Source organism: Esox lucius, chromosome 17, assembly GCF_011004845.1.
Source record: "Esox lucius isolate fEsoLuc1 chromosome 17, fEsoLuc1.pri, whole genome shotgun sequence".
Classification (NCBI taxonomy): Eukaryota; Metazoa; Chordata; class Actinopteri; order Esociformes; family Esocidae; genus Esox; species Esox lucius.
Genome location: NC_047585.1, coordinates 41,470,917 through 41,494,481, shown reverse-complemented (window position 1 = coordinate 41,494,481; position 23,565 = coordinate 41,470,917). Strand labels below are relative to the sequence as shown.

Here is a 23,565-nt window from a genome sequence, read left to right as displayed (position 1 = left end):
AAATGACAATAAAGCCCTTTAAACTGAAAGTGATTTAACTGAGGGAAATAGAGAGAGAGAGGGAGGGGGAATAACAGTAGGGGTCTTCTGGGTCAATGGCCAACTTCAGGAACACCTTCCTGTGCTTGGAATGACAAGGGTTGGCATTGACCCCTTTGACCTCTGCCCCAGTGACCTTTGACTTCTCTTTCTCTCATTATCAGTCTGTTTTTTCCATTCCATTCACTGTACTAGAAGCAATTTCAATGTAGTTCCAGCTTAGTTATTGCATTCAGACATGGTCGTACGTATCAGTTGGTGTGTTTCATTCCGCCAAACTGATTTGGTGTCTATCAGGGTGCTGCTTATATTGAGTTATTATACGGTCTAGACAAACCGGTTCTAAATAAAACAAGTACAACATAATTGTTTCATTATGTCAGGGTTGATTTAATTTATGTCTAATTCTGTCAGTACTCAGTTTGGCTTGCCAGTGCTATTATCTTGCCCTAGCTTATTTGCATCTCTGGAATGGGTGCAATGTGCTAAAAGAAGTGTGGCATTCTATGTACCTTCTCAGGAATCTATGTCATCTTTCCAGTAAAAAAAAAAGCCATTTTGACCCGAGGCAAAAGAAGACGAAACAACAACAGCAGTCATTTGACTGTTGTCTGTCAGTGGCATCTCTAATGGGGCGTTCTTAAGTAAACCTCCCTGGCGTTCCATGTCTGTCTGTCTGTCTGTCTGTCTTTTTTTGTCCGTCAGGAGCCCCATTCTTTCCTAAACCTCAAAGCACTTTGTGAACTTTCCGAGTACGATAATTGCCCCCTTTTCGCTCAAACCTGAGTTCTGTTCCAACTTCCAAGCGAATTTCTGCCCGAGGCGTGTTGCTGTGTGTCAGTCAACCGCTGTACGCCTGATGCTGATTCACGGTTGTTTCCACAGAAAAGCTGACGGCCAGAACCTGAGTGATTGTGCCTTGCCAGGGAACAAAACACTCTCCACAGAATCAAGTAAGAGGGCTGCATTTACCAGAGGTATTATTCTTTTAAAGAAGCAGCAGGTCTCTTTTATTACCTCAACAGTGCAATCATACCACAGAAATTTTGTGCAAGTGTTGAAATTGTAGTTGTACAAAGCCCTTTGTTTAGACAGGCGTATATTTCCTTTTTCACTTCTCAGAATTTATATTTTTTTATTGGTATTTATGTGTATTTTCCTTGTTTATCTCGTGTTTTCCCATCCAGGGCCTCCCAGACTCCATATCAGATTCCTCGTTTATCTGCAAGTGAGTCATCCAAGGCAAAGCAAAGCATCGGCTGAGCAGACGATAAAATGCAACATTTTGTTCAGTACATAGTTACCATGTTGCTTAGTAATTTCCCCCATTCTGGCTTCTTCCTCCCAGATCAGCTGACCTGAAAGCTGTCATGGCAGCATACGGTCAGACCCAGTACAGCCCCGCCCTCCAGCCCGCGGGACCATACACACCGTATACACACCACGCCCAGGGATACAGCATGCCCTCGTACAGTGAGTACCACATATCACCACCAGGCACGTACTCGTACAGTGAGTACCACATATCACCACCAGGCACGTACTCGTACAGTGAGTACCACATATCACCACCAGGCACGTACTCGTACAGTGAGTACCACATATCACCACCAGGCACGTACTCGTACAGTGAGTACCACATATCACCACCAGGCACGTACTCGTACAGTGAGTACCACATATCACCACCAGGCACGTACTCGTACAGTGAGTACCACATATCACCACCAGGCACGTACTCGTACAGTGAGTACCACATATCACCACCAGGCACATACTCGTACAGTGAGTACCACAAATCACCACCAGGCACGTACTCGTACAGTGAGTACCACATATCACCACCAGGCACGTACTCGTACAGTGAGTACCACATATCACCACCAGGCACGTACTCGTACAGTGAGTACCACATATCACCACCAGGCACGTACTCGTATAGTGAGTACCACATATCACTACCAGGCACGTACTCGTACAGTGAGTACCACATCTCACCACCAGGCACGTACTCGTACAGTGAGTACCACATATCACCACCAGGCAGGTACTCGTACAGTGAGTATCGCTACGGCTCCCACAATAGGTGTCACAAATCCACTCCCATTCACAACAGTTGTCTAAAACCACAGGCTTATAATTTACATAGATGTACTGATTTATCCAGTGGGACTAGCAGTTCTTATTAAGATACTAAAGTATGTTGGTGGTAGAACCACATTAGACACAGTAAATACACTTTCCTCTCTAAAGTAACTCAACCAGTTTTATCAACAGTTTCTTTGCCTCTCTGCAGAATACGGAGTAATATGTGTGAGGGATGGAATCATTGATGGATAACTGAATCATGTTTTGTCCATCCTACCAGAGACAATGTCTTGTTTTGTCCCCACAGACATTAAAACAGAAGACAGCCTGAGTCACTCTCCAGGACAGAACAGTTTGCTGAGCTACTCCAACTTCAGCAGTACCCCCAGCCAGTCACTCTACAGCTACTCCACACATGGTCAGCCACACACACACACACCACACCACACCACACACACACACGGATGGATGGACGCACACGCTGGCACACACACACACACACACACGCTGGCACACACACACACATACACTGGCACACACACACGCTGGCACACACACACACACGCTGGCACACACACACACACACACGGATGGATGGACGCACACGCTGGCACACACACACACACACACACACGCTGGCACACACACACACACACACACACTGTCACAAAAACACAAACGTTAGGAAAGACCCTTTTCGACTTTTTCTCTAATCTATTCTTTACTCTTCAAATAGACATTCAGCTTCATTCCTCCGCCACTTCATTCCTCCGTCACTTCATTCCTCCTTCACCCTTTCCCTCTTGCTGTTTTACTCCCCCCAATCTCTCTCTCTCTCCATCTCCCTTTCTCTTTCTTCCTCCATTTTTCTCTCCATTTCTCCATCACGCTTTTTATCTCTCACTCATTTTTTATCACTCTTTCTTCATCAACCAGCTTTCTGTCTACCTCTGACAAACATGCACCCCCCCCCCATTTCTCTCTCCATCTCTCTCACTCTCTGAGCTGCCTTCATTTCTGGTCGTCTGTTACCTCCCTCCCTCCCTCTGTCATATTTGTCCCTCTGATCTCTCCGTCACGACCTGTACCTCCGACTACTAGCTCAGTGAGTGGGGTCCCGGTGTTTCCAGGTGGGTGTCCGTAACGGTGGCTGTCTGTCCTCCACACCTGTTCTCCATTAGCCGCGGTCTGGGGGTCTGGCGTCAGCCGTCTCTCTCCCCCTTCTGTCCCTCCCCTCTGGGGGTCAGCCCCTTTACTGATCTCACATCCACAGCACACAGCCTCGCTCGGCCCAGTGTGTGCACTCTTCTGTGTGTGCGTGCGTGCGCGCGTGCGCGCGTGCTCCACACATTCCCCAGGTCTTCGGCGCCCAGAGCATGCTTGGCTCAGTGGGTCTTGATAGCTTTCAAAGCAGCGTGAAATTGACCCCCGTTCTGTCAAGAGGCTAGAGGTCAAGGGGCATGTTGTGGTGCAGGGAGGAGGGACTGCTTGGACTCATTGACAGAGAAATGCAGGGCCGCTGATGACGGCGTCGTATTCATGAGTATGCACCGTAGCGGAAATGGTGCGAACGCGCGTTCAGGACATGTGTCCTCTGGCTACCAGGAAGTAGTCTGAAAGCAATGTGGTTTTTGGGGAGAGTGCTGGTCGGAGGGTACTGGAGCATGATGTGGCTCGGCCCCCCTGTCTGATAAACCCTCCCCCCACACTGAGGCCAGTTCGCACCGCTCTTTGAGAGACTCGTGGGCAACAGTCGACATGCTGACTAAGTGGACTAAGATTCCTGGGCACAGTGGCACTGCCGTGCAATATTTGAAACCAGTTAAAACTAGTTAAGCAAGTACACAAACACACACAACCCCACCAACACGCCCGCACGCACACACACACACACGCACGTGCGCATGCGCACACACACACATTACACCACAGAGCGTAAACCAAACCAGAACACTGTTTATTTGGAGACCTTGTTGTTTCTTTGTGTCGTTGCTTTGAAGACCGTGTTTTGTTGTCATGGGAAACTCGCGGATAGTTGGGGGCATTAATCTCCAGCTGTATCTTGAGATGGATGGATGGAGAGAATGTGGGATGAATGGAGGCATAGATGGCTGTCAGACGAGCTTGGCCAGGGAAAAGAAACCAGAGTAAAGACTTCTTTCAGCAGATTAGATAACACTGATGGAGCGGTTAGCGCACCAGGCTCCCCTGTTGCTGGGACTCATTAATAAAGCGCTGTTTGCCCTGAGCGAGGCGCTAGCAGGTCGCTGGAGGGGTTGAGGCCAGTCATTCGTTGATTTGAGGCCCAGATGACGCTAGTTCGGACATCCCGTCGAATTGATGGCAATATGGGTTGGGTTGCAAAGGTTGTCTCCCGAAATTGCGGTTGAAGGGATTTTGTGAAAACCTGTGAATGTTTTGGAAAGTATTGTTGCCTTACAATCTGTTACCAGTGTACGTACAGCTGCAACAAATTCCCTCATTTGAAAGTTGGTTTAATGTTGTTTTCCAGGTAGCAGTATTTCATCTGGGATTTTCCAGGGAACCAACCCAATCACTGGTTCCACTCCATTTAACACCACACAGCAGGTCAGTACAGGACATTATCAGGAGATATTCATTTGGTGGATGCCTGTGTTTCTGAAACACCTTCTGGGTACCGGGGTCACGACCCGGGTCACCGCTTTCGAGTGCCCCCCGAAACAACAAGTGGCCATGCTCAAGGACGCAGCACAACGGTTCACATTTTCCCATTACCCTTGGCGTGATTTGTCAAACACACGTCCCTGGCATCACAGAACCGTGTACACGCATCTTCTAACGGGTTTAACGCCTCTCGTCCAACAGGACTTCTCGACGTACTCCGGCTACAACCAGAGCCAGTACTCACCCTATTACAACACACACTACAACAACCCGTACCTAACAGGAAACAACATCAGCCCCGGCGCCATCACCAGCGCCATACCCTATCAGCACCCAGAACACCCTGCCGTCATGCCCAATCACAGCCCGGAGTCCCAATCAGGTACGGCTGGCTGGCCCGCCACTTTCCTCCCTTCGGGAGAGTGACTTGTTGCACATTGCGTGGCGCTCTCTCGTGTTTCTGACGCGTTGGTCCATGGGACGTGTGTTCCAGGAGAGTACCACCCGCCTCCGAGCCCCCCCACTCCGGGTAAGGAGCCTGACGGGGTTCCAGTCAGACGGAGCTCCGAAGGAAAACTGAGGGGCAGGAAAAGAGTCAGCGACCCACAGCCCCCTCTGGACTCGGATATAGAGGTAATGTTTCACACACACACACACACACACACTGTTGATGTAGCAGTTGAGTTACTGACCACAGGCCCGCAAAACACACGGCAAACACACAACAAACACACAACAGAAACAATATGTACACAACACTCAGTCATACTGTAACGAAACGTGATTTTGACAGTTAGGCGGATGGACTAATAAATATAAATAAATAAACATTACTGCATAACATCAATAGGAATACAAAATAAAAATAACGGTGTTTGGTCCAGTAACAGGGTTTACAGTGTACAGAGATCTTCGGTGGAGAAGTACCATTCAACATTTATTATGACATTTTTCTGACTGAGTTTTCTGCTGATTTTTCAGGATGTATTATTATACCTTAACGTAATCTTCTTTTCTATGTAGAGTTATTGTCAGAGGTAAAGAATTGTGCTATTTGGCTGAATATTTTTTATCTTCATCTACCTTTTCAGCGTGTGTTTGTATGGGACCTGGACGAGACCATCATTATTTTCCACTCTTTGCTCACGGGGAGCTTCTCCACACGTTTTGGCAAGGTAAAAATAAATAATAATCGTACATGAATGTTACATGGTGAACAATCTCTGCACTACTTTTCAAGTTAAATTACACTAAAACTGGAAGTAATTTTATTGAATTAATGCTTGAGTAGATAGATTTCAACGTGAAGCATAAATGTCAATAAAACAGAGGGAACATTCTTTGCTTAAGTGGCAGTTAATATTCACTCCTTGAAGAAAATATTCTACCGTGGCGGTTAATATTCACTCCTTGAAGAAAATATTCTACCGTGGCGGTTAATATTCACTCCTTGAAGCCTCTTATGAAAGGGTTTTCGTTCTTTGCTCTATCCTTAACTTTTCACACGCTTGATGTTTTCCTTCTCTGCTCTCCTGGCTCTTTATAATATCCAGTGGACTCGTTTGGCCAACCCACGTCCCGCTGTTTGACTGACAGAGGACGAACCTTTACGTAAGAGACAGGCAGCTGATGAGGGGAACAACAGTCATGTTTCTTTTTTTTGGCCTTGACCATGTTTTGAATTCTCACGGTCCCTCTGCGGTTTGACGCGATGCAACCGGGGAGTCGGAGCGGGAGAAAGGAGAAAGGGGAGGAGAGAGTATTGGGGGGGGGGGGGGTGAGGGAGGGTGGGGCGCTGACACTTGACTGTTGTGCCAGATTCCTGATTCCACCCACCCAGCTTCCCTGCTGAAACTTTAATCCGACATGCCTCTGACATCAAAACTCAGACATCCGAGAGAAAATAAAAAGTCATTGGGGAGGGAGAGAGGGGGAAAATTACCCAAATCCCCCAAAAGATTACGGCCAAAGTCTGGAGTGTATAGGCCCAGTGGGGCTATGTATGAGCCAGGGAATGGCTTTCCAGTCAGGTAGGAGCGAGTTTGATACGTGTTCTCACAGCAATGCTCACCGTTTGAAAACGATTCATGTTTATGTTAACTCGGGTTTCCCACTTTTAAAGAAACGGACCCCACTTCTTCCTTCGGGCAGATGAAACAACATGCCTGGTCCACGTAGACTGTGGGGGAGAGGGTGTGTGGAGCCATGTTTTAACATTTGGCGTCGCTCCACAACAGTTCCTCAACCATATCTTGTCTCCCAAATAAGTGGTCTCTTCACACAGCTACGCGTAGACAATGGAAAAGCATGGGTACTGGGTCAGCGCGGGCACTGGGTTAGTATAGGGAACCCATTGTACGGAAAACAGATAGTTACCCTGGTGTCAACACATACTCAATGTTAATGCTTAGCATCAGGTCTGCTAAGACACCCTATGTGGCCTGGACCCAAAGCATTTTTCATCTTTAGTATTTATATTGATTATATAAAAAAAATATATAATAATTAAAAAACATGTCTAGATTGGTCCACACAGCTATAAAGTAGCAGTAGGTTTGTGCTGGTTTAGGAGCTCATAGCAATTCAATGTACTTATAACACTACATTTATTAAACTTTTTTTAAACTTGTTTTGGACTTAACGTGCAGTTCCACTTTTTCCGTGCTGTTTCTTCTTCCATGGACTGAAATTTGGAATATAAACACGTGGTCACATGATTCATTTTGTGTGGCGTCTCAAATAAGTGGTGTCTCAACTGTTTGGCATGACGTCACACACTCTCCGGCTCCATGATGTCTATAGGTCCTGCTCCATGATGGTTACAGGTCCTGCTCCATGATGGTTACAGGTCCTGCTCCATGATGGTTATAGGTCCTGCTCCATGATGGTTACAGGTCCTGCTCCATGATGGTTATAGGTCCTGGTCCATGATGGTTATAGGTCCGGCTCCATGATGGTTATAGGTCCTGCTCCATGATGGTTATAGGTCCTCATCCATGATGGTTATAGGTCCTCATCCATGATGGTTATAGGTCCGGCGCCATGATGGTTATAGGTCCGGCTCCATGATGGTTATAGGTCCGGCTCCATGATGGTTATAGGTCCTGCTCCATGATGGTTATAGGTCCAGCTCCATGATGGTTATAGGTCCGGCGCCATGATGGTTATAGGTCCTGCTCCATGATGGTTATAGGTCCGGCTCCATGATGGTTATAGGTCCTGCTCCATGATGGTTATAGGTCCTCATCCATGATGGTTATAGGTCCGGCTCCATGATGGTTATAGGTCCTGCTCCATGATGGTTATAGGTCCGGCTCCATGATGGTTATAGGTCCGGCTCCATGATGGTTATAGGTCCTGCTCCATGATGGTTATAGGTCCTCATCCATGATGGTTATAGGTCCTCATCCATGATGGTTATAGGTCCTCATCCATGATGGTTATAGGTCCTCATCCATGATGGTTATAGGTCCGGCGCCATGATGGTTATAGGTCCTCATCCATGATGGTTATAGGTCCGGCGCCATGATGGTTATAGGTCCTCATCCATGATGGTTATAGGTCCGGCTCCATGATGGTTATAGGTCCTCATCCATGATGGTTATAGGTCCGGCTCCATGATGGTTATAGGTCCTTATCCATGATGGTTATAGGTCCTCATCCATGATGGTTATAGGTCCGGCTCCATGATGTGGGATGAAGTGAGGTTAAAAAAGGGTTCAGCCTGCGTAATGTCGAGCAAGGCCAGTGTGGCCACAGCAAGTGCCGAAAAACAAATGGTTGTGCTGAAATTATTTTTAAACTACCTTTGAACGTGGACTGTTAGCGATCCCACGGTAACTTTACCAGAGGTGACCTACGCTGCCTGGATCATACGTGAATAGTCTTTGTTTATGATAGGTGGTCTACACTGCCTGGATCATACTGGTTCCTCTTACTTTCTGCAGTGAAGAAAGAAAAGGCTTCCCACAGAATATTTCACTAAAAAAGAGGTGGAAATATCAGAATTTCAGATGTATTACTTGCTGGTATGTTCTGTGAGTACGTAGTCCTTCGCAGGAGTAAGCTGGCCCTCTTATTTCTCATTCATTCCTCCCTCTGCATTCATTCAAGGAGCATTCCAAATGCCTTGCACTTAGCAAGAGAGGCTGATTACGGATAATTATCTCCATTTTAACAAAACAACCCCCCCCCCCCCCCTTATTCAAAAAATCTACTTCTCTGACAATCAACTGTAGGATTTTTCCGAAACCTAATCTGACACTCACCTCTGGCTGACGCCTCCCTTCTCTCGGTCTGACACGGTGCCAAGCTGAAGAACCACCAGCATGGCCACAGTGCCAATGCACCGCAACAGCCTCTGGTGCCCCGCCAACTGTTTTCTTATTAACTGTGGTTTCTCAGGTTGTTTACGGAAGTTTTATTGTGTGTGTGTGTGCGCGTTCGTGTGTGCACGTGTGCGTGCGTGCGTGTGCTTGTGCGTGCGTGTGTGAGAGATCGAGAGAGGTATGGAAAGAGCAAGAGAGAGATTAAATAGGGGTGGAATTTAGACAGAATAATTGATTGACAGAAATGTAGTCACACCGCTGGTGTGATCTAACCTGTCCTGTCAGGATGTGAGAAGGGCTGCCAGCAAGGACATGGTTTAGACAGAATAATTAGATAATCAGGCCAGACACTTTGGCTTGATTACATACCGAACATGGCATCTCTCTCAGGTCTTTTCAGCGGAGCTGCATGGTTAGAGGCCTGTGTGAGTTGGCTGTTTGAAGATTTGTTGTCCTACTTCCTCTGATGGTTTCTACCACAGAGCAAACCATGTTTTTTTTTAAATTGGATTATTTCACCGCTGCTCTGTATACCCATGTCGGTCAATTAATATGGTGTTAGGCTACCTGTACCATCAAAATGTGGAATTTCCCCACACTCATTGGTATTAACAGGCCATCTGTATTTCCTACTAGATTATGCAGAATTCTTTCTACCTGTTACCAGAGGGACTGAGCAATGGGGGAAACACAAAAGCCACAATAGTTGCTAAGAACTTGTTCAGGTCAGACAGCAGGATCAACCAATGATGTCATAGTTTAAACTCTCCCGGCAATGACCTATGGAAATGCAAGAGTCCTGTTATGGGTTTTGTCCAAATAAATGGGGCAGTTTCCCCAACTCTGGTCCCCCAGTTCCCTCAACAGAACCCCAGCCAAGCACACCTGATTCAACGAATCATCAGGTCCGGGGCAAATTGAGTTGGGTGTGTTTATCTGGGGCTATGACAGACACGTGTGTTGTTGGTGGTACTGGAGGGCCGGCGTTGGGAACCACTGAACTGTGTGAAAACTAGGTGTTTTGAGTGTACCTCCACTTCTAAACTGCTGTATACGTGTGTCTGCTGTCAGGACTCGTCCAAGGCCGTGTCGCTGGGTCTGTGGATGGAGGAGATGATCTTCAACCTGGCAGACTCACGGCTGTTCTTCAACGACCTGGAGGTGAGGCTTATTTCCCTATTGGATGAGACCGTACAGTGCGTCGTCCGTGTCCAATTATCCATCAGATGTCATCACTTATTATGGATCATCCATGTTCTCATTTATTGATCGGTCGTCATCCACATTGTTTCTTGTTAAATTTGGTTTCTAATCCGTTCCGCAGCCAGAAAGCCTATGTTAGCCATAGTATCAAACTGTTTAAGAAGGCACAAGGTTAGCAGCGGCGTTGTTAAGGTTGTGGGTTTGATTGCCTCCAGGGTTTTGGGCTTGATTCTCATATGGCCTGTTTGAAAACAGTACAAAAATGTATGCACTCATTACTAATATGTTGCTCTAGATAAGAGCGTCTTCTAATTTTACTTAATTCTAGAAATCTCTCTTGAAAGATTCAATTGATAATCCAAACAACAACAACAACACATTCATGTAATATACAGTTGTGCTCACAAGTATGCATACTCTTGGAGAATTGGTAATACAGCTCCGGAAAAAATTAAGAGACCACTGCACCTTTTTCTTTCCTTTTCAAAAAAGTCGAAAAGGAAGGTTGAGTGAGGAACAGAAGGGTTCAAATTAAGAGGACACTGCACATTGTATGCTTCTGTTCCTCACTCAAACTTACCTTTTCAACCTTTCTGGAAAGGAAATAAAAAGGTGCAGTGGTCTAAATCTTTTCCAGAGCTGTAGATATACACACCATTTGTTAAGAAAACATGAGTGAGCAGGCAAAACATGTATTTTATTTCTTATGGGATTCACATAAAACTGTAGGTCATAACAGAATGACACAATCATAAAACAAAACAGAGTAGTATTTCTCCTGAGGTTACCTGTGGGTATTTCTTTGTATCCCACACAATTCGTCAGTTTTGGCAGAAATCTTTCTTGATCTACCTGACCTTGGCTTGGTATCTAGAGATCCCTGAATTTTCCACTTTTTAATAAGTGATTGAACAGTACTGACTGGCATTTGCAAGGCTTTGGATATCTTTTTATATCCTTTTCCATCATAATAAAGTTCATTTACCTTGTTACGCAGGTCTTTTGACAGTTATTTTCTGCTCCCCATGGTTCAGTATCTAGCCCGCTCAGTGCATCCATGTGAGAGCTAACTAATTCAGTATTTATACACAGACAATAATAGCAATTTAAAAAGCCGCAGGTGTGGGAATTTGACCTTTAATTGACATTTTCACTTGTGTGTGTCACCTTGTGTGTCTGTAACAAGGTCAAACATTCAAGGGTATGTAAACTTTTTGCTCAGGGCCATTTGGGTGATTTCTGTTATCATTATGATTTAAAAAGGAGCCAAACAACTGTGATAATAAATGGCTTCATATGATCACTCAAATAAATGTTTTGCATGATCAGTCATATTTTCTAAATCAGTGCCAAGATTTCACAATATCTGCCAAGGTATGCAAACTTTTCACACAAATGTACATTGCTAAACTATGACAACAATATATGTTGTGACCTTTTTCTGCATTTCATATTCATTATTAGTCAGAAGGCACTGTGAAGTTTTTGAAGAAATCTGACAAGTGGAATACCAAACTCACCCTGTCCCTAGACAGGTTGGCTGCCTAGATTCTTTTAGATGCTCAGTGGTAAGGTAGCTGCAAGATGGATGGATGGATGTGTTCTGGACAAGAGTGTCCTTGCCTTACTGGGTGACCTGGGGTTCATGAGTACAGGCGATGGTTTATAAAGTGTTGAAGTGGGATGATGTTATCCATCTCTAGCGACCAAAATATGTATAATATAACACTTTACTACAAAATGTTCTGATTTCAGCGATGATGTAAAATAAGTTGTAAAGTAGAAATTAAATGGTAGTGAAGAACATATTTACCAACTGATAGATCGCAGGCATTGACCAAATGTATAGGAGTTTCATTACTTGTGTTTCTGGGGATGGATTATCCTTTTAATGGTTAAAGTGATTTGGGGTTAGGGTTAAAATATGTTCTCTGTGCATTCCACAGCCTTGTTCTGACAAAGACAAGGATTAAAATTGGGATTGTGGGTAGAAGGAACACAGTGAGTTGATAATTATAGGTGTGTGTCTGTTTCTGAAAGGAAAATTAGTTGTGGGAAGGAGGAACAGCTGAGGGGAGGAAGGCTAACAAAGCCGTTGTCAAACCCAATATTTAAGTTCCTTGTTTTGTCCGCCTCTGTCGTTTGTTCCTCATGCAGGTTAGTAGGCCTAAAGTGGCGGCCATCTTTGTTTTACTTGTGGTGGATTTACGGAGGAATCTAGCATCAGTTTTGCAAGGAACAGGAAGCACAAATAATGCCTCATGTTTTCAGAAGGCCTACAATGGCGCCCACTTCTTGTGAGTTGTCTGCTGTGGTTGATTTAAGTGGGCAATTAATTTACCTTTTTCAGCAGCTTAGAAAAAGCTAAACAATGTCTCAGGGCTAATTTCACTAGCGGACATTGTTTTGGGCATGTTTATGTTTTATTTTGATAGAAAGAGCGTTTTTACTAAAAGAGCCGTGAACCGGATTTGAGCCATACTGCAGCAGTTTGGGCACAATGGAGGCAGGGCCGTAGTCCACTGGACTTCCCTAGGCCAATCAAACACCATTTCAAACACAATTTTTAAGGCCTATAGTGATGTCCGATGTTAGGCATGCGATGTGTTTGCATATGGAAGAATCTAAGTTCGCATTTGTCAGCAGCTAACAAAAAGCTGAGCAACGCCTCAGGCTGAGGAATGTTCACAAAGCCATTCTGAAATGTAATTTCTAGGTTCCTTTTTTTTTTTCTTCCTCTCTGTCTTTAGTTTCACTGCATTGTCGGCCTTTAGTGGTGACAGTCTTTGTTAGTTGTGTACCGGAGGAGTCTTGCCCTCGGTTTGTTGTCACAGGCAAATGGGAAGCCAATATATTCCAAAAGCTGAATAGGCTATAGGCAATGGAGGGATGATGGTTAGGGAAGTCTCCACCTGAGAGATGTGAAACCGCAAATGATCACGTTTGTTGGTGGAGCTTAAGAAATTGTCAGTTTAATTTAACATACTTCAAAGTATGCTATTGGTCACATCTATAATTCGTTGTCGACACTCGGCCAGCTAAATATGTGCTTCCCCCTTTCACGGCACTTCGAGGCAATTTAGCTTCAGAGGCGTTGAGATGTACCGCTGCGGGGTCGAGAGCTGCCTAATAAAACACTAGCTTAGCCTTTTGTGTTCTGTGGGTCGCGCTAACAAACCCTGTCGGTGGGAGCCGGGTCTCCGCGTCGGGGGAGTGCTAGGGGGGAGTCGGGGGGGAGCGAGAGAGGCTGAGATGTGAGAGTGTGATGAGGTAGCGTCTTCCTGTGCCTCAGCCAGGTTTGAAAGGCGATCGGGCGACCTGTCAGTCCGGCGTAGCCGTCGTTGGAGAAGAGGTACAGCAGGAGTCAGGAGTTACCAAAGTGAGAGTCAGGGGAGACGAGAAGGGGAGCGATGAGGATAGCAGATCTGAAGTGGAGATGCAAGGGGATTTGGTAAAGAGGAGGTGGGAGGATGTGGCGTGTGTAGGAGTTTGAAAGGAAAGCATATTTTATGAATTGCTTTGAGGAAGAAAATTTGAGTTTCTTTCAAAGTTTTTTTTATTTAATTTTTTATTTAATTTTTTTTTAAGGAGAGAGTTGAGTAAGTTCAGCTATTTGACCAAATATTTAGGTAGAGGTCATAATTTAATTGAGTCTGGGATGACAAAAAACCACATGGAAAAAGTGGTCTGCAAGTTGGGTCCAAAATACAGATTTTCCCAAGTCAAATTCATTTATTTTGTTAAGGATTTCCCGACGCTTGCACAGTATCTAAAGGAGATACTTTAAAGATTGTTCTATACATAGAAGGCAAATGACCGTGGGCTGTGCTGAGTCAGATGTTGATAAGTGCAAGTTATTTTCTTCCCACTTCTAATGCAAGGAATTATCATTGGTATATGTGATAACAGCGAGCCTGTTCAAGTGTTTTAAGTAGTACCAAGTGTTTGTTTGGTGCTGTGATTTTGTTGAATTGTGTTTACGGGATAAAGATACATGGTTTTATAAAAGTTGTCGTAACATTTCATTCAGTACAGAGATCTGTAGCCAGCTCATTTTACCCTGTCTCTTTGCTCAACTTACCCCATACCCACAGTGAGTTGTGCCAAGAGACCACTTTTCTGGGACAAGCTACGTTTTCAAAGCTGCACTGTTTACATGAATTCTGATTATTTCAAGGTCCTGAAATATGTATGTTGATAACTTTGTTAGAATGTTATATTCCCTTGATGGAGTGATGCTGATTTTAAAAACATTCAACTCAACTCACTCACCCCTAACTTTCGACAAACACATAACAAACTGAACACTCCGAATATCCAGAAATCCAATTTAATCAAGCATACATATTAAAATACATGTATAATGTACAACCACGTTTCCAAAAAAGTTGGGACGCTGTGTAGAATGTAAAGAAAAACAGAATGCAATGGTGTGCAAATTATTTGAACCCAATATTCAATAGAAAAGAGTACCACATATCAAATGTTGAAACTGAGAAATGTGATTGTTTCTTGGAAAATGAATGCTCCCTTTGAACTTGATGCCAGCAACACATTTCAAAAAAAGTTGGGAGAGAGGCAACAAAAGACTGGAAAAGTTGTGTAATGCTAAAAAACTAAACCTGGTGGACTATCACACAACTAATTAGGTCAATTGGCCACAGGTCAGTAACATGATTGGGAATTTGAGGATGGGCCTGTCAGAAGTAAGGATGAAGAGGGGTTCACCACTCTGTGAAAGACTGTGCGGGCAAATAGTGCCACAATTCAAGAATAACATATCACAACCTAAAATTGCAAGGGGATTTCATCATTTACGGTACACAATATCATTAAAAGATCTGAGAAATCTCTGAATGGACAAGGGTGAAAACCAATATTGGATGGCCGTGATCTTCGGACCCTCAGGTGGCAATGCATTAAAAACAGACAAGGTTCTGTAGTGGACATCACTGCATGGGCTCAGGAACACTTCCTAAAACCGTAGTCTGTGAACACAGTATGTTGCTGCATCCACAAATGCAAGTTAAAACTACCATGGAAAGAAGAAGCCATATATAAATAAGATTCAGAAACACCAGCGCCTGCTCTGGGCCTGAGTTCATTTTAGATGGACTGAGGCAAAGTGGAAAACTGTCCTGTGTTCTCAAAAATCTAAATGTGACATTGTTTTCGGGAATCTTGGACGCCGTGTCCAACCCGACTAAAAGGAGAGGGACCATCCGGCTTGTTATCAGAGCACAGTGCAAAAGCAGGCATCTGTGATGGTATGGGGGTGCATTAGTGCACATGACATGGGTGATTTGCACTTCTGTGTAGGCACCATTAATGCTGAAAAATATATACAGGTTTAGGAGCAAGATATGCTGCCGTCCAGACTACGTCTTTTTCATGGAAGACCTTGCTTATTTCCGCAAGACAATGCCAAACCACATTCTGCACATATTACAACAGCATGGCACTGTAGTGAGAGTCCGGGCGCTAAACTGGCCTGCCTGCAGTCCAGACCTGTAACCCATTGAAAACATTTGGTGCATTATGAAAAGAAAAATATGACAAAGGAGAACACAAACTGTTGAGCAGCTGATATCCAATATCAAGCAAGAATGGGAATACATTCCATACACAAAACTACAGCAGTTGGTCTCCTCAGTTCCCAAACACTTACAGAGTATTGTTAAAAGAAGAGGTGATGCAACACAGTGGTAAACATGCTCCTGTCCCAACTTCTTTGAAACATGTTGCTGGCATCAAATTCAAAATGGGCATGTAATTTTCCCAAAACAATAATATTTCTCAGTTTCAACATTTGATTTGTTGTTTTTGTACTATTGTCAATTAAATATAGGGATCAATGATTTGCACATCTTTGCATTCTGCTTTTATGTGCATTTTACGCAGCATCAACTTTTTGGAAATGTGGTTTAAAGATTGGTTTAACGTACAAAATAATTCTGCATTTAATGTGAGATAGATCAGAATTTTTTGGGCAGTTGGCATAAGAGGTTGATTGGGTGTCAGTCTTAGTGAGGTGTATTAGTGGAGTGTGTTGGCATCAGGTGGAGGGCGAACACTGCCATATTCCACCTTTTTCCTCTGGCGCCTGACTGTCCCGGCTGCCTCCTGTTGTCTTTTGTTTTCATTTTTTTCTTTCTTTCTTTCGTTCTATCGCTCCCTGAGGCTCCCTTAAGATGAAACCTGCCCATGCACAGCTCTGAAACGGATCCCCCTCTAATATATCCACTTTCTTTCCCTCTCCTTTCCCAGGAATGTGACCAAGTTCATATTGATGACGTGGCGTCAGACGACAATGGGCAGGACCTGAGGTAGTGAACTGAATAGCTTTTTCTCTTGAACTCCACTCGGCCCCACACTCAAACCAGCATTGAGTGGTTTCACGGATATATTGAAAATACGTCCCGCTGTTTGTCTCAAAATCGCCTCTCTGTCTGTATCGGCCTCAGTCTCTGTCTGTCTCTGTACCTCTCTTAATGTGTCCCTTACAAAAAAGATTGCCTTTCTGAAACTTTATTAATGTGCAGGAACCTGACCAGGGTTTGAATCTTGCTTGCTGATTAGCCCAGGGGTGCTGAGTAGCCCAGGGGTGCTGAGTAGAGTACATGCCTTCGGGCGTGTAAGGATTCTGGTAGGGAGTTCTCAGTTGACCAGCATGATAAAAGCCAGAACAGCATCTGATGTTTTTGTAAAAATAAAATGTCCCAAGTACGCTGGGAGTAGCTGCAATGAAAAAAGTCAGAAAATGGATATAATACAATTACAAGGAAAAACACAGGGCAAATAAGATAAAAAAAAGTGCAACTGCGGTATTACGGACACAGAAAAACTGCTTTTGTTCTTAGTTACACCGCTAAAATAACTCCAATGGTTTGGATGCAGTTTTTGCAAAATACAGCAGTTGTTATAGACATGATTTATAAATATACTGCATTTGAAAGATTTGGTAAAGGTCGCGTGTGCGTGTGTGTGTGCGCACTCGTCCCTCTGGCAATAGAAGTTACCAACATTCTTCAAAGTCCAAACTAATACTCCTTCATTCTCTCTGCCTTCCTTGTTCCTGACATTTTAGACTTACATTCATTAAGTATTTCAGGATAGGTTTCAAAGGAATATTTCTAAGTGCAATGTGAGAGTGCAATATGTTTTTAACATGCCAGTGCGCATTTGTTCATATTGAAGAGCTTTCAGGAACTATTCTCCACACATTTTCACACTTCATTACACCACTTCAGTAATTATATTATACTACTCCAGGACTCCGCTTTAGCTCCACACAAAACGTAATTAAAACATTACATATTAAATACACATGACATATATTTTATAATATGTACCTTTTTATAAAAGGAGAGCCTACACATTAATAAAACGTTTAAACTATATATGAATCAATGTTCAATTGAACTTCACCACATCATGCGTGTGAAGTCTGAAGGTTCTGGCGTGAAGCTCTGGGTTCCCAGTGCCGAGCTTGGCTCTCATGGCTGGATCTCTGTTGGTTGTTGTCCCGCAGCACATATAACTTTGCCACCGACGGGTTCCAGAGTCCCGCGGGGGCCGGTGCTCTGTGCCTGGGCTCCGGAGTCCACGGGGGGGTGGACTGGATGAGGAAACTGGCCTTCCGCTACCGGAGAGTAAAGGAGATCTACGGCACCTACAAGAACAACGTGGGAGGTGGGTTCTGACAGGAGCTGGGCGGGGAGGGGAGGGTAGGGGAGTGGAGGGGAGGGGAGGGGAGGGGAGTGGAGGGGAGGGGAGTGGAGGGGAGTGGAGGGGAGGGGAGTGGAGGGGAGGGGGGGTGGTGTTGGGGTGTGCCAGTGGGTCTCTCTGACTATGTAATGGGGACATAAATGTTTTTTATTTCAGTGTGCTTAAATCTGTGGTTGAATTTAATAAAATGACCACTGGGGAAGTCTCCACCTGAGAGATGTTTAACAGGAAAAAGGCTTTTTTTATTTTTACTGAATTTTTAGGATTAGAGAAGTTGCAATTGGGTATAGAAATGGGGCAGGGTTTAGTCATTACCGGTTGGGTTTAGGGTAATGGTTTGGCATTAGGACTTGGTTAGGTTTAGGGTGATGGTTTGGCATTAGGACTTGGTTAGGTTTAGTTTATTGTTTTGGCATTAGGGCTTGGTTAAGTTTAGGCTTTAATGTTTGGTTTTTGAGATAGAGCCTGGCTAGGTTGACCTTAATGTTAGACTCAAGGCAAGGTTTATGGTTAGGACTAAGTTGGTAAACTTTGGTGTCCGCATGTAGATAGAGTAGCTGTGTGTGTGTGTGTGTGTGTGTGTGTGTGTGTTGTGAGTAGTGATGGCCAAATGAGGCTTCATTAGCGTTATTGTAGCAGCAGGATATTATGCTGGCAGCACTCAGATTTTCTTTATCACGATTGCTAAATATATTGCCTTATATATTTCAATTATGGCTTTTATTTTGAAAATCAAAATCAGAGTTAGCGCTGCTAGCATAATACCCTGCTACTAGAAGAACGGTAATGAAGCCTCATTTGGCCATCACTAGTAGTGAGTGAGTGTCCATGAGTGAGCCTGTGAGCGTGCACGAACATGCCTGTGATCTCGTTTGGCAGTCAGCTGATAGACAAACCGCAGTGTCAACTGGAGTGTATTCCTGCCTCGTACCCATGATCATAACACACAGCTCTTGGGTATGTCAGGTTTGCTGGGCAGCCCCAAGCGCGAGGAGTGGCTGCAGCTCCGGCGGGAGATGGAGGTGCTCACAGACCTGTGGCTGACTCAGGCTCTCAAGGCCCTGGCGCTCATCAACTCCAGGTCAGGACAGCGCCCATCTTGGGCTGCTACTCTGCGGTTGAGTTACTGTGTTTTTCACAAAATAAGGAACAATGTAAACAATTGGCTTCACTTAAGAAAGAAAAAGGGAGAGTTGGGTAAGAGATCTTTGTAGATAATCCAGACAAGTTATGAAATGGATGGTTTCCTGTATGTATTGAAGGGATGGTGAGTGACGTTTTATGTTCCTGCGTGCAGCGTGAAGAAACATTTTGAAGAAAGAGTTCTGCCAGCCAAAGTCATCAGGTACGCTAGCAAGATATACTGCTTGACATGTGTTGATGTTCCTCTGTCCTCAGACCCAACTGTGTTAACGTTCTGGTGACCTCCACCCAGCTGATACCAGCCCTGTCAAAGGTCCTGCTGTATGGCCTGGGTTCTGCCTTCCCCATAGAGAACATCTACAGTGCGACCAAAACCGGTGAGGCGGTGTGACGCACTGGGTACTCGAGCTTCAATCATCAGAAGCAGACATTGTTTCGTAGTCCCAGAAAGACTGACTAGCTGGCAAGCTCTAGAGAATGTGTAAAAACTAGCACATCCTCCATTTTTAAAAGCGTTCCTTCGAGAGTGGGAACACAACTGAACAAGTAGAGCCCCAGTCAGGCTGTAGTCTTTGCAAAGCCAGAGAAAATTTGTCGAACTGGCGGTCGTGTAATATCATGGACGATTCTTGAGAATCGTTCAATGGCTCTATTGAACAAGGACAACTGAATCCCCTTGCCAGTAGTGTGATTGAGCAATTGGCAAAACGCAAAGGCCACAATAATTGGTACAGAACATGACTCCCTTCATGTTTACATCAGGCAGCAGCATCAATCAACCAGTGACATCACTGGTTGAACACTCCAACCACAGATTGAAAAAGAAACACTGCTATGGTGCACAATTACATATGTAACACCAGCAATGACTCATGTAGGAAGACTGGGAAAAAAAGACTAATGTCTAGCCTTGGATTTTCCCTTTAAGGTTTATTTAGAATTGTGTGCATTTTCTGCTGAACTGCTGATTGCATATTCCTATGAAGGGAAATAAAATCTATAGGGGAATGACACAAATGCATTTAATCTGTATTGCGCAATGTTACAGTCTCACGCTTAGTGTTTTAACAACTTGAACGCATAGGTCTGTATTGACACTTTTTTGCTTGGCCGGTAACTGTTATGTTGGTCCTTCAGGAAAGGAGAGCTGCTTTGACCGCGTGGCGCAGCGGTTTGGTCGGCGGGCAGTCTATGTGGTAATAGGGGACGGAGTAGAGGAAGAGTCAGTAGCCAAGAAGGTGAGCCACAACATGTCACTCATGTTATACAATGCAAGGTCAAAACAAGGTGAGATTCAACACTCCAGTCATTAGTGTGTTACATTAAAGCCCTTGTCTAAACATTGTGTTAATGAGATAACCAGGAAGGGGTTGTGAAGTGGTACACTATATATTTCACACCAAAACACTGGATCAAATCTACACCAAGTAAAAATTCACCAACTCCAAATTCCCTGAGCAAACGAAAAACATGGTGGCAATTTCGGTGAAATCCGTAACCAGTAGTAACTGCTAACCTCTATGAAGGTTTTAAACTTAGAATATGAATCACGCACTCCCTCTCCCCTTGTTTCCATGGTTCCCTCTCCCCTTGTTTCCATGGTTCCCTCTCCCCTTGTTTCCATGGTTCCCTCTGCCCTTGTTCCCATGGTTGCATTGTAGGCTAACTAACTTACCAAGCTGAGCTGTAATGAAACGGCTCAGCTGATTTAATTTGGAGAAAGAAAAATCTGAATGCCTAAATTGATGTCCATTTTTTGTGTCTTGCAGAAAAACATGCCTTTCTGGAGGGTGTCCTGTCGGCCTGATCTAGAGGCTCTGAGTCATGCACTGGAGCTGGACTACCTCTAGTGGTTGCTATCACCATACTTCCCATCATGCCTTCAGTTATTTCCTGCCTGGTGAAGCCACTTCCCGCCCAAAGGGCCAATTGGATTGAGGGCTGCGACAATTTACTACAAAACAAAAGCCAAGAGTCAAGGGACCAATGTTTGTGCCTGCAGGGAATTAGAAATGAAACTGGAAATCTTACACATGCTTTAATCAGTTCACATGTGACCGGTATCCCAGTTTTCCATGTGAAAGGTATCCCAGTTTTCCATGTGAAAGGTATCCCAGTTTTCCATGTGGAAGGTATCCCAGTTTTCCATGTGAAAGGAATCCTATGTCTGAACTTTAAAAGGCTGAAAATATGGGATCTGAGTGCATTTCATCCTTGTGCTGAGGATGGATATTTAGTTTGTTTTGTGCTGGCTCATTGTCTGATTAGGAATGGGTTAGGCAAGTGGGAACTGTAAAATGTTTAAATGGGGATTGGACACTACCAGCACGTCATTAGAGATAGCTAGCTAGATCCTACTTTGACTGGATCATTTCACATGACTTAGTTTTTGTTGATAGATTGTGAATTTCTATTATAACTACAGCCTTGATAGTGCCTCTGTCTAATTTAGCAGGTTTTTGATAAATTCATAGTCTAATTAGATTTGTTTTAACCAATAAATGTGACCTATTTATTGATCAGTTCAGTTACACCTGGTCAAAATAATATTGTAGATGAAATCTTACCACAGTCTTACTGCTCAATCTCAATGTTATGAGCTGAGACCTCAAATTAAAATGTATTGGTTGAGGACATGAGCAACATGTAAACGTGAAGATGGATACATTGCCATAACATTTAGTTCATAGCCCATTAATGATGAGTGTCATTATCAATTTAATCTAATAGACTATTGAATTGCAACAACCACACAATAGAGTCAAACTGCAGAGACTATCTCTGCTCCCTCAGACAGGGTAATATCGATTCTGGATGATGTTTTTCAATATATCTACTGTAATTAATATTACCAAATTTGAAAACCCTTATATTTTACTTATTTAATGTCATTTCCTCGGCATAATGGCAAAAACGAATTATGCAACCTCCATTTGCAGTTTAGCCAAGAGGACAGACAGACAGAGACCAACAGCACTAACAAAACCAACTGTCATGAAATGGACTCCATCTAATGCGTATTGCAGAAGTTCAGTGCTATAGTTTTGCACTCTGGCGTTTCCGGATACTACATTCACAGTCAATCACAATATAGTCCAGAATCCTCCAAAATATGGGTCGAATCGAGCCCTCAATCAATGTGGAAACAAAGCAACCCTTTTGACACAGCACAAGGAAAATCAATTACTTAAGAAATATCCATTCCTTGTGAAACCTCACTTTAGGCATATCATTTTGGCTTGAAGAGGACTTAGTGTAGTAATTTAATATTCTAGAGAACACATTTTCTGCTTCCTAAGTTTCTGGGTGTACATTTGTTGTAATCTTTCTCCATGAATGTTCATACGGTATATATCCTGTATGTAATGGACCTGTTATGGTTGTCTTGGGACTTGCATGTGCGTATTACACTGCCTGTCAGCTTAGCTACGATTTGTATATAAGGATTTATTGTTGATTCGTTTTTTTTGACAGACAATTATAATAGATTAATAAAGATAAATTAATTACATTCTGATAAGTGACATTTATTCAAGATTGTTTTGCATACTGACTGTATTCAATTGTATTCCAAAATATATTATTAAAATAAATATATTTATGTATATTTCTATTAATACAGATTTGCAGGTTATTAGTTAACCATTAAATTAGAATATAATTGTATAATATACAGTATGTTACTTGGATTTATAATATATTGGTTGTATACACAAACATTAATGTTAAAGGGATAATTCAACCAAATTACAAAATGGCACATTTGTGACCTTTGTGATATCAGTAGTCTATGGACGAAGTATTATGGGAATCCATGCTTCGGTTTAGTTTCCCTAGCGTTGTTTCCACATGCTATTATTTTAACAAAGGAATTACGGCACAAATCGTATGCAGGTCAAAAGATCCATATAAGCATTTCTCGCTCATAATATCCAAATCATCCAAAGGTGTCAACAAAGCCCTTGGAGATTATTTTAATACTATGTGCATGCTTTTATAATACCGGTACCATGATATACTAATATAATAGGCATTTTTTAAATTGTAGCATTTGGAAACAGTGGCAGAGAAACTGAACAACATAATAGATTCCTCTCCAACCTCCTTAAAACACTTACAGGAAAGGACACCGATTGTGTAATTATATATGAATAAATTAAAACGATATTAACTTTCAAGCACAACACAATAAACCATTTTGGAGAAGTGGCTAGTATGCTGTTCTCTCAAGCAGATACAATTATTGTATATATTATTTTGCTAACTTTGATTTTAGATGTTACAGGACAGCAAATGAGGAAACTTGGGCCAATTGCCCCCTCTAGTGGATGCTTGCTGCACTGATCTGAACTCATTTATAAAAACGATTTGATTTTAAATAAAAACATAC

At 43.4% G+C, this 23,565-nt stretch overlaps 1 protein-coding gene across 2 annotated transcripts in view; it reads left to right on the top strand.

Moving 5' to 3' along the window:
* eya2 (EYA transcriptional coactivator and phosphatase 2) overlaps positions 1 to 22,686 on the top strand; it is a 34,204-nt gene extending 11,518 nt beyond the window's left edge. The window contains exons 2-16 of one of the 2 annotated variants that reach the window (XM_034287318.1): positions 925 to 992; positions 1,227 to 1,267; positions 1,388 to 1,512; positions 2,435 to 2,545; positions 4,640 to 4,716; positions 4,975 to 5,155; positions 5,267 to 5,406; positions 5,865 to 5,948; positions 10,173 to 10,262; positions 16,572 to 16,630; positions 17,836 to 17,996; positions 18,999 to 19,113; positions 19,431 to 19,552; positions 20,313 to 20,413; positions 20,945 to 22,686. In XM_034287318.1, the coding sequence (XP_034143209.1) occupies positions 1,410 to 1,512; positions 2,435 to 2,545; positions 4,640 to 4,716; positions 4,975 to 5,155; positions 5,267 to 5,406; positions 5,865 to 5,948; positions 10,173 to 10,262; positions 16,572 to 16,630; positions 17,836 to 17,996; positions 18,999 to 19,113; positions 19,431 to 19,552; positions 20,313 to 20,413; positions 20,945 to 21,025 (1,425 nt within the window). In that variant the 5' untranslated portion in view covers positions 925 to 992; positions 1,227 to 1,267; positions 1,388 to 1,409 and the 3' untranslated portion in view covers positions 21,026 to 22,686. Of the gene's footprint in view, positions 1 to 924; positions 1,017 to 1,226; positions 1,268 to 1,387; positions 1,513 to 2,434; positions 2,546 to 4,639; positions 4,717 to 4,974; positions 5,156 to 5,266; positions 5,407 to 5,864; positions 5,949 to 10,172; positions 10,263 to 16,571; positions 16,631 to 17,835; positions 17,997 to 18,998; positions 19,114 to 19,430; positions 19,553 to 20,312; positions 20,414 to 20,944 lie in introns of both variants that reach the window. The other variant, XM_034287319.1, reaches the window with a different exon arrangement.
* The last annotated feature ends 879 nt before the right edge of the window (positions 22,687 to 23,565 follow it).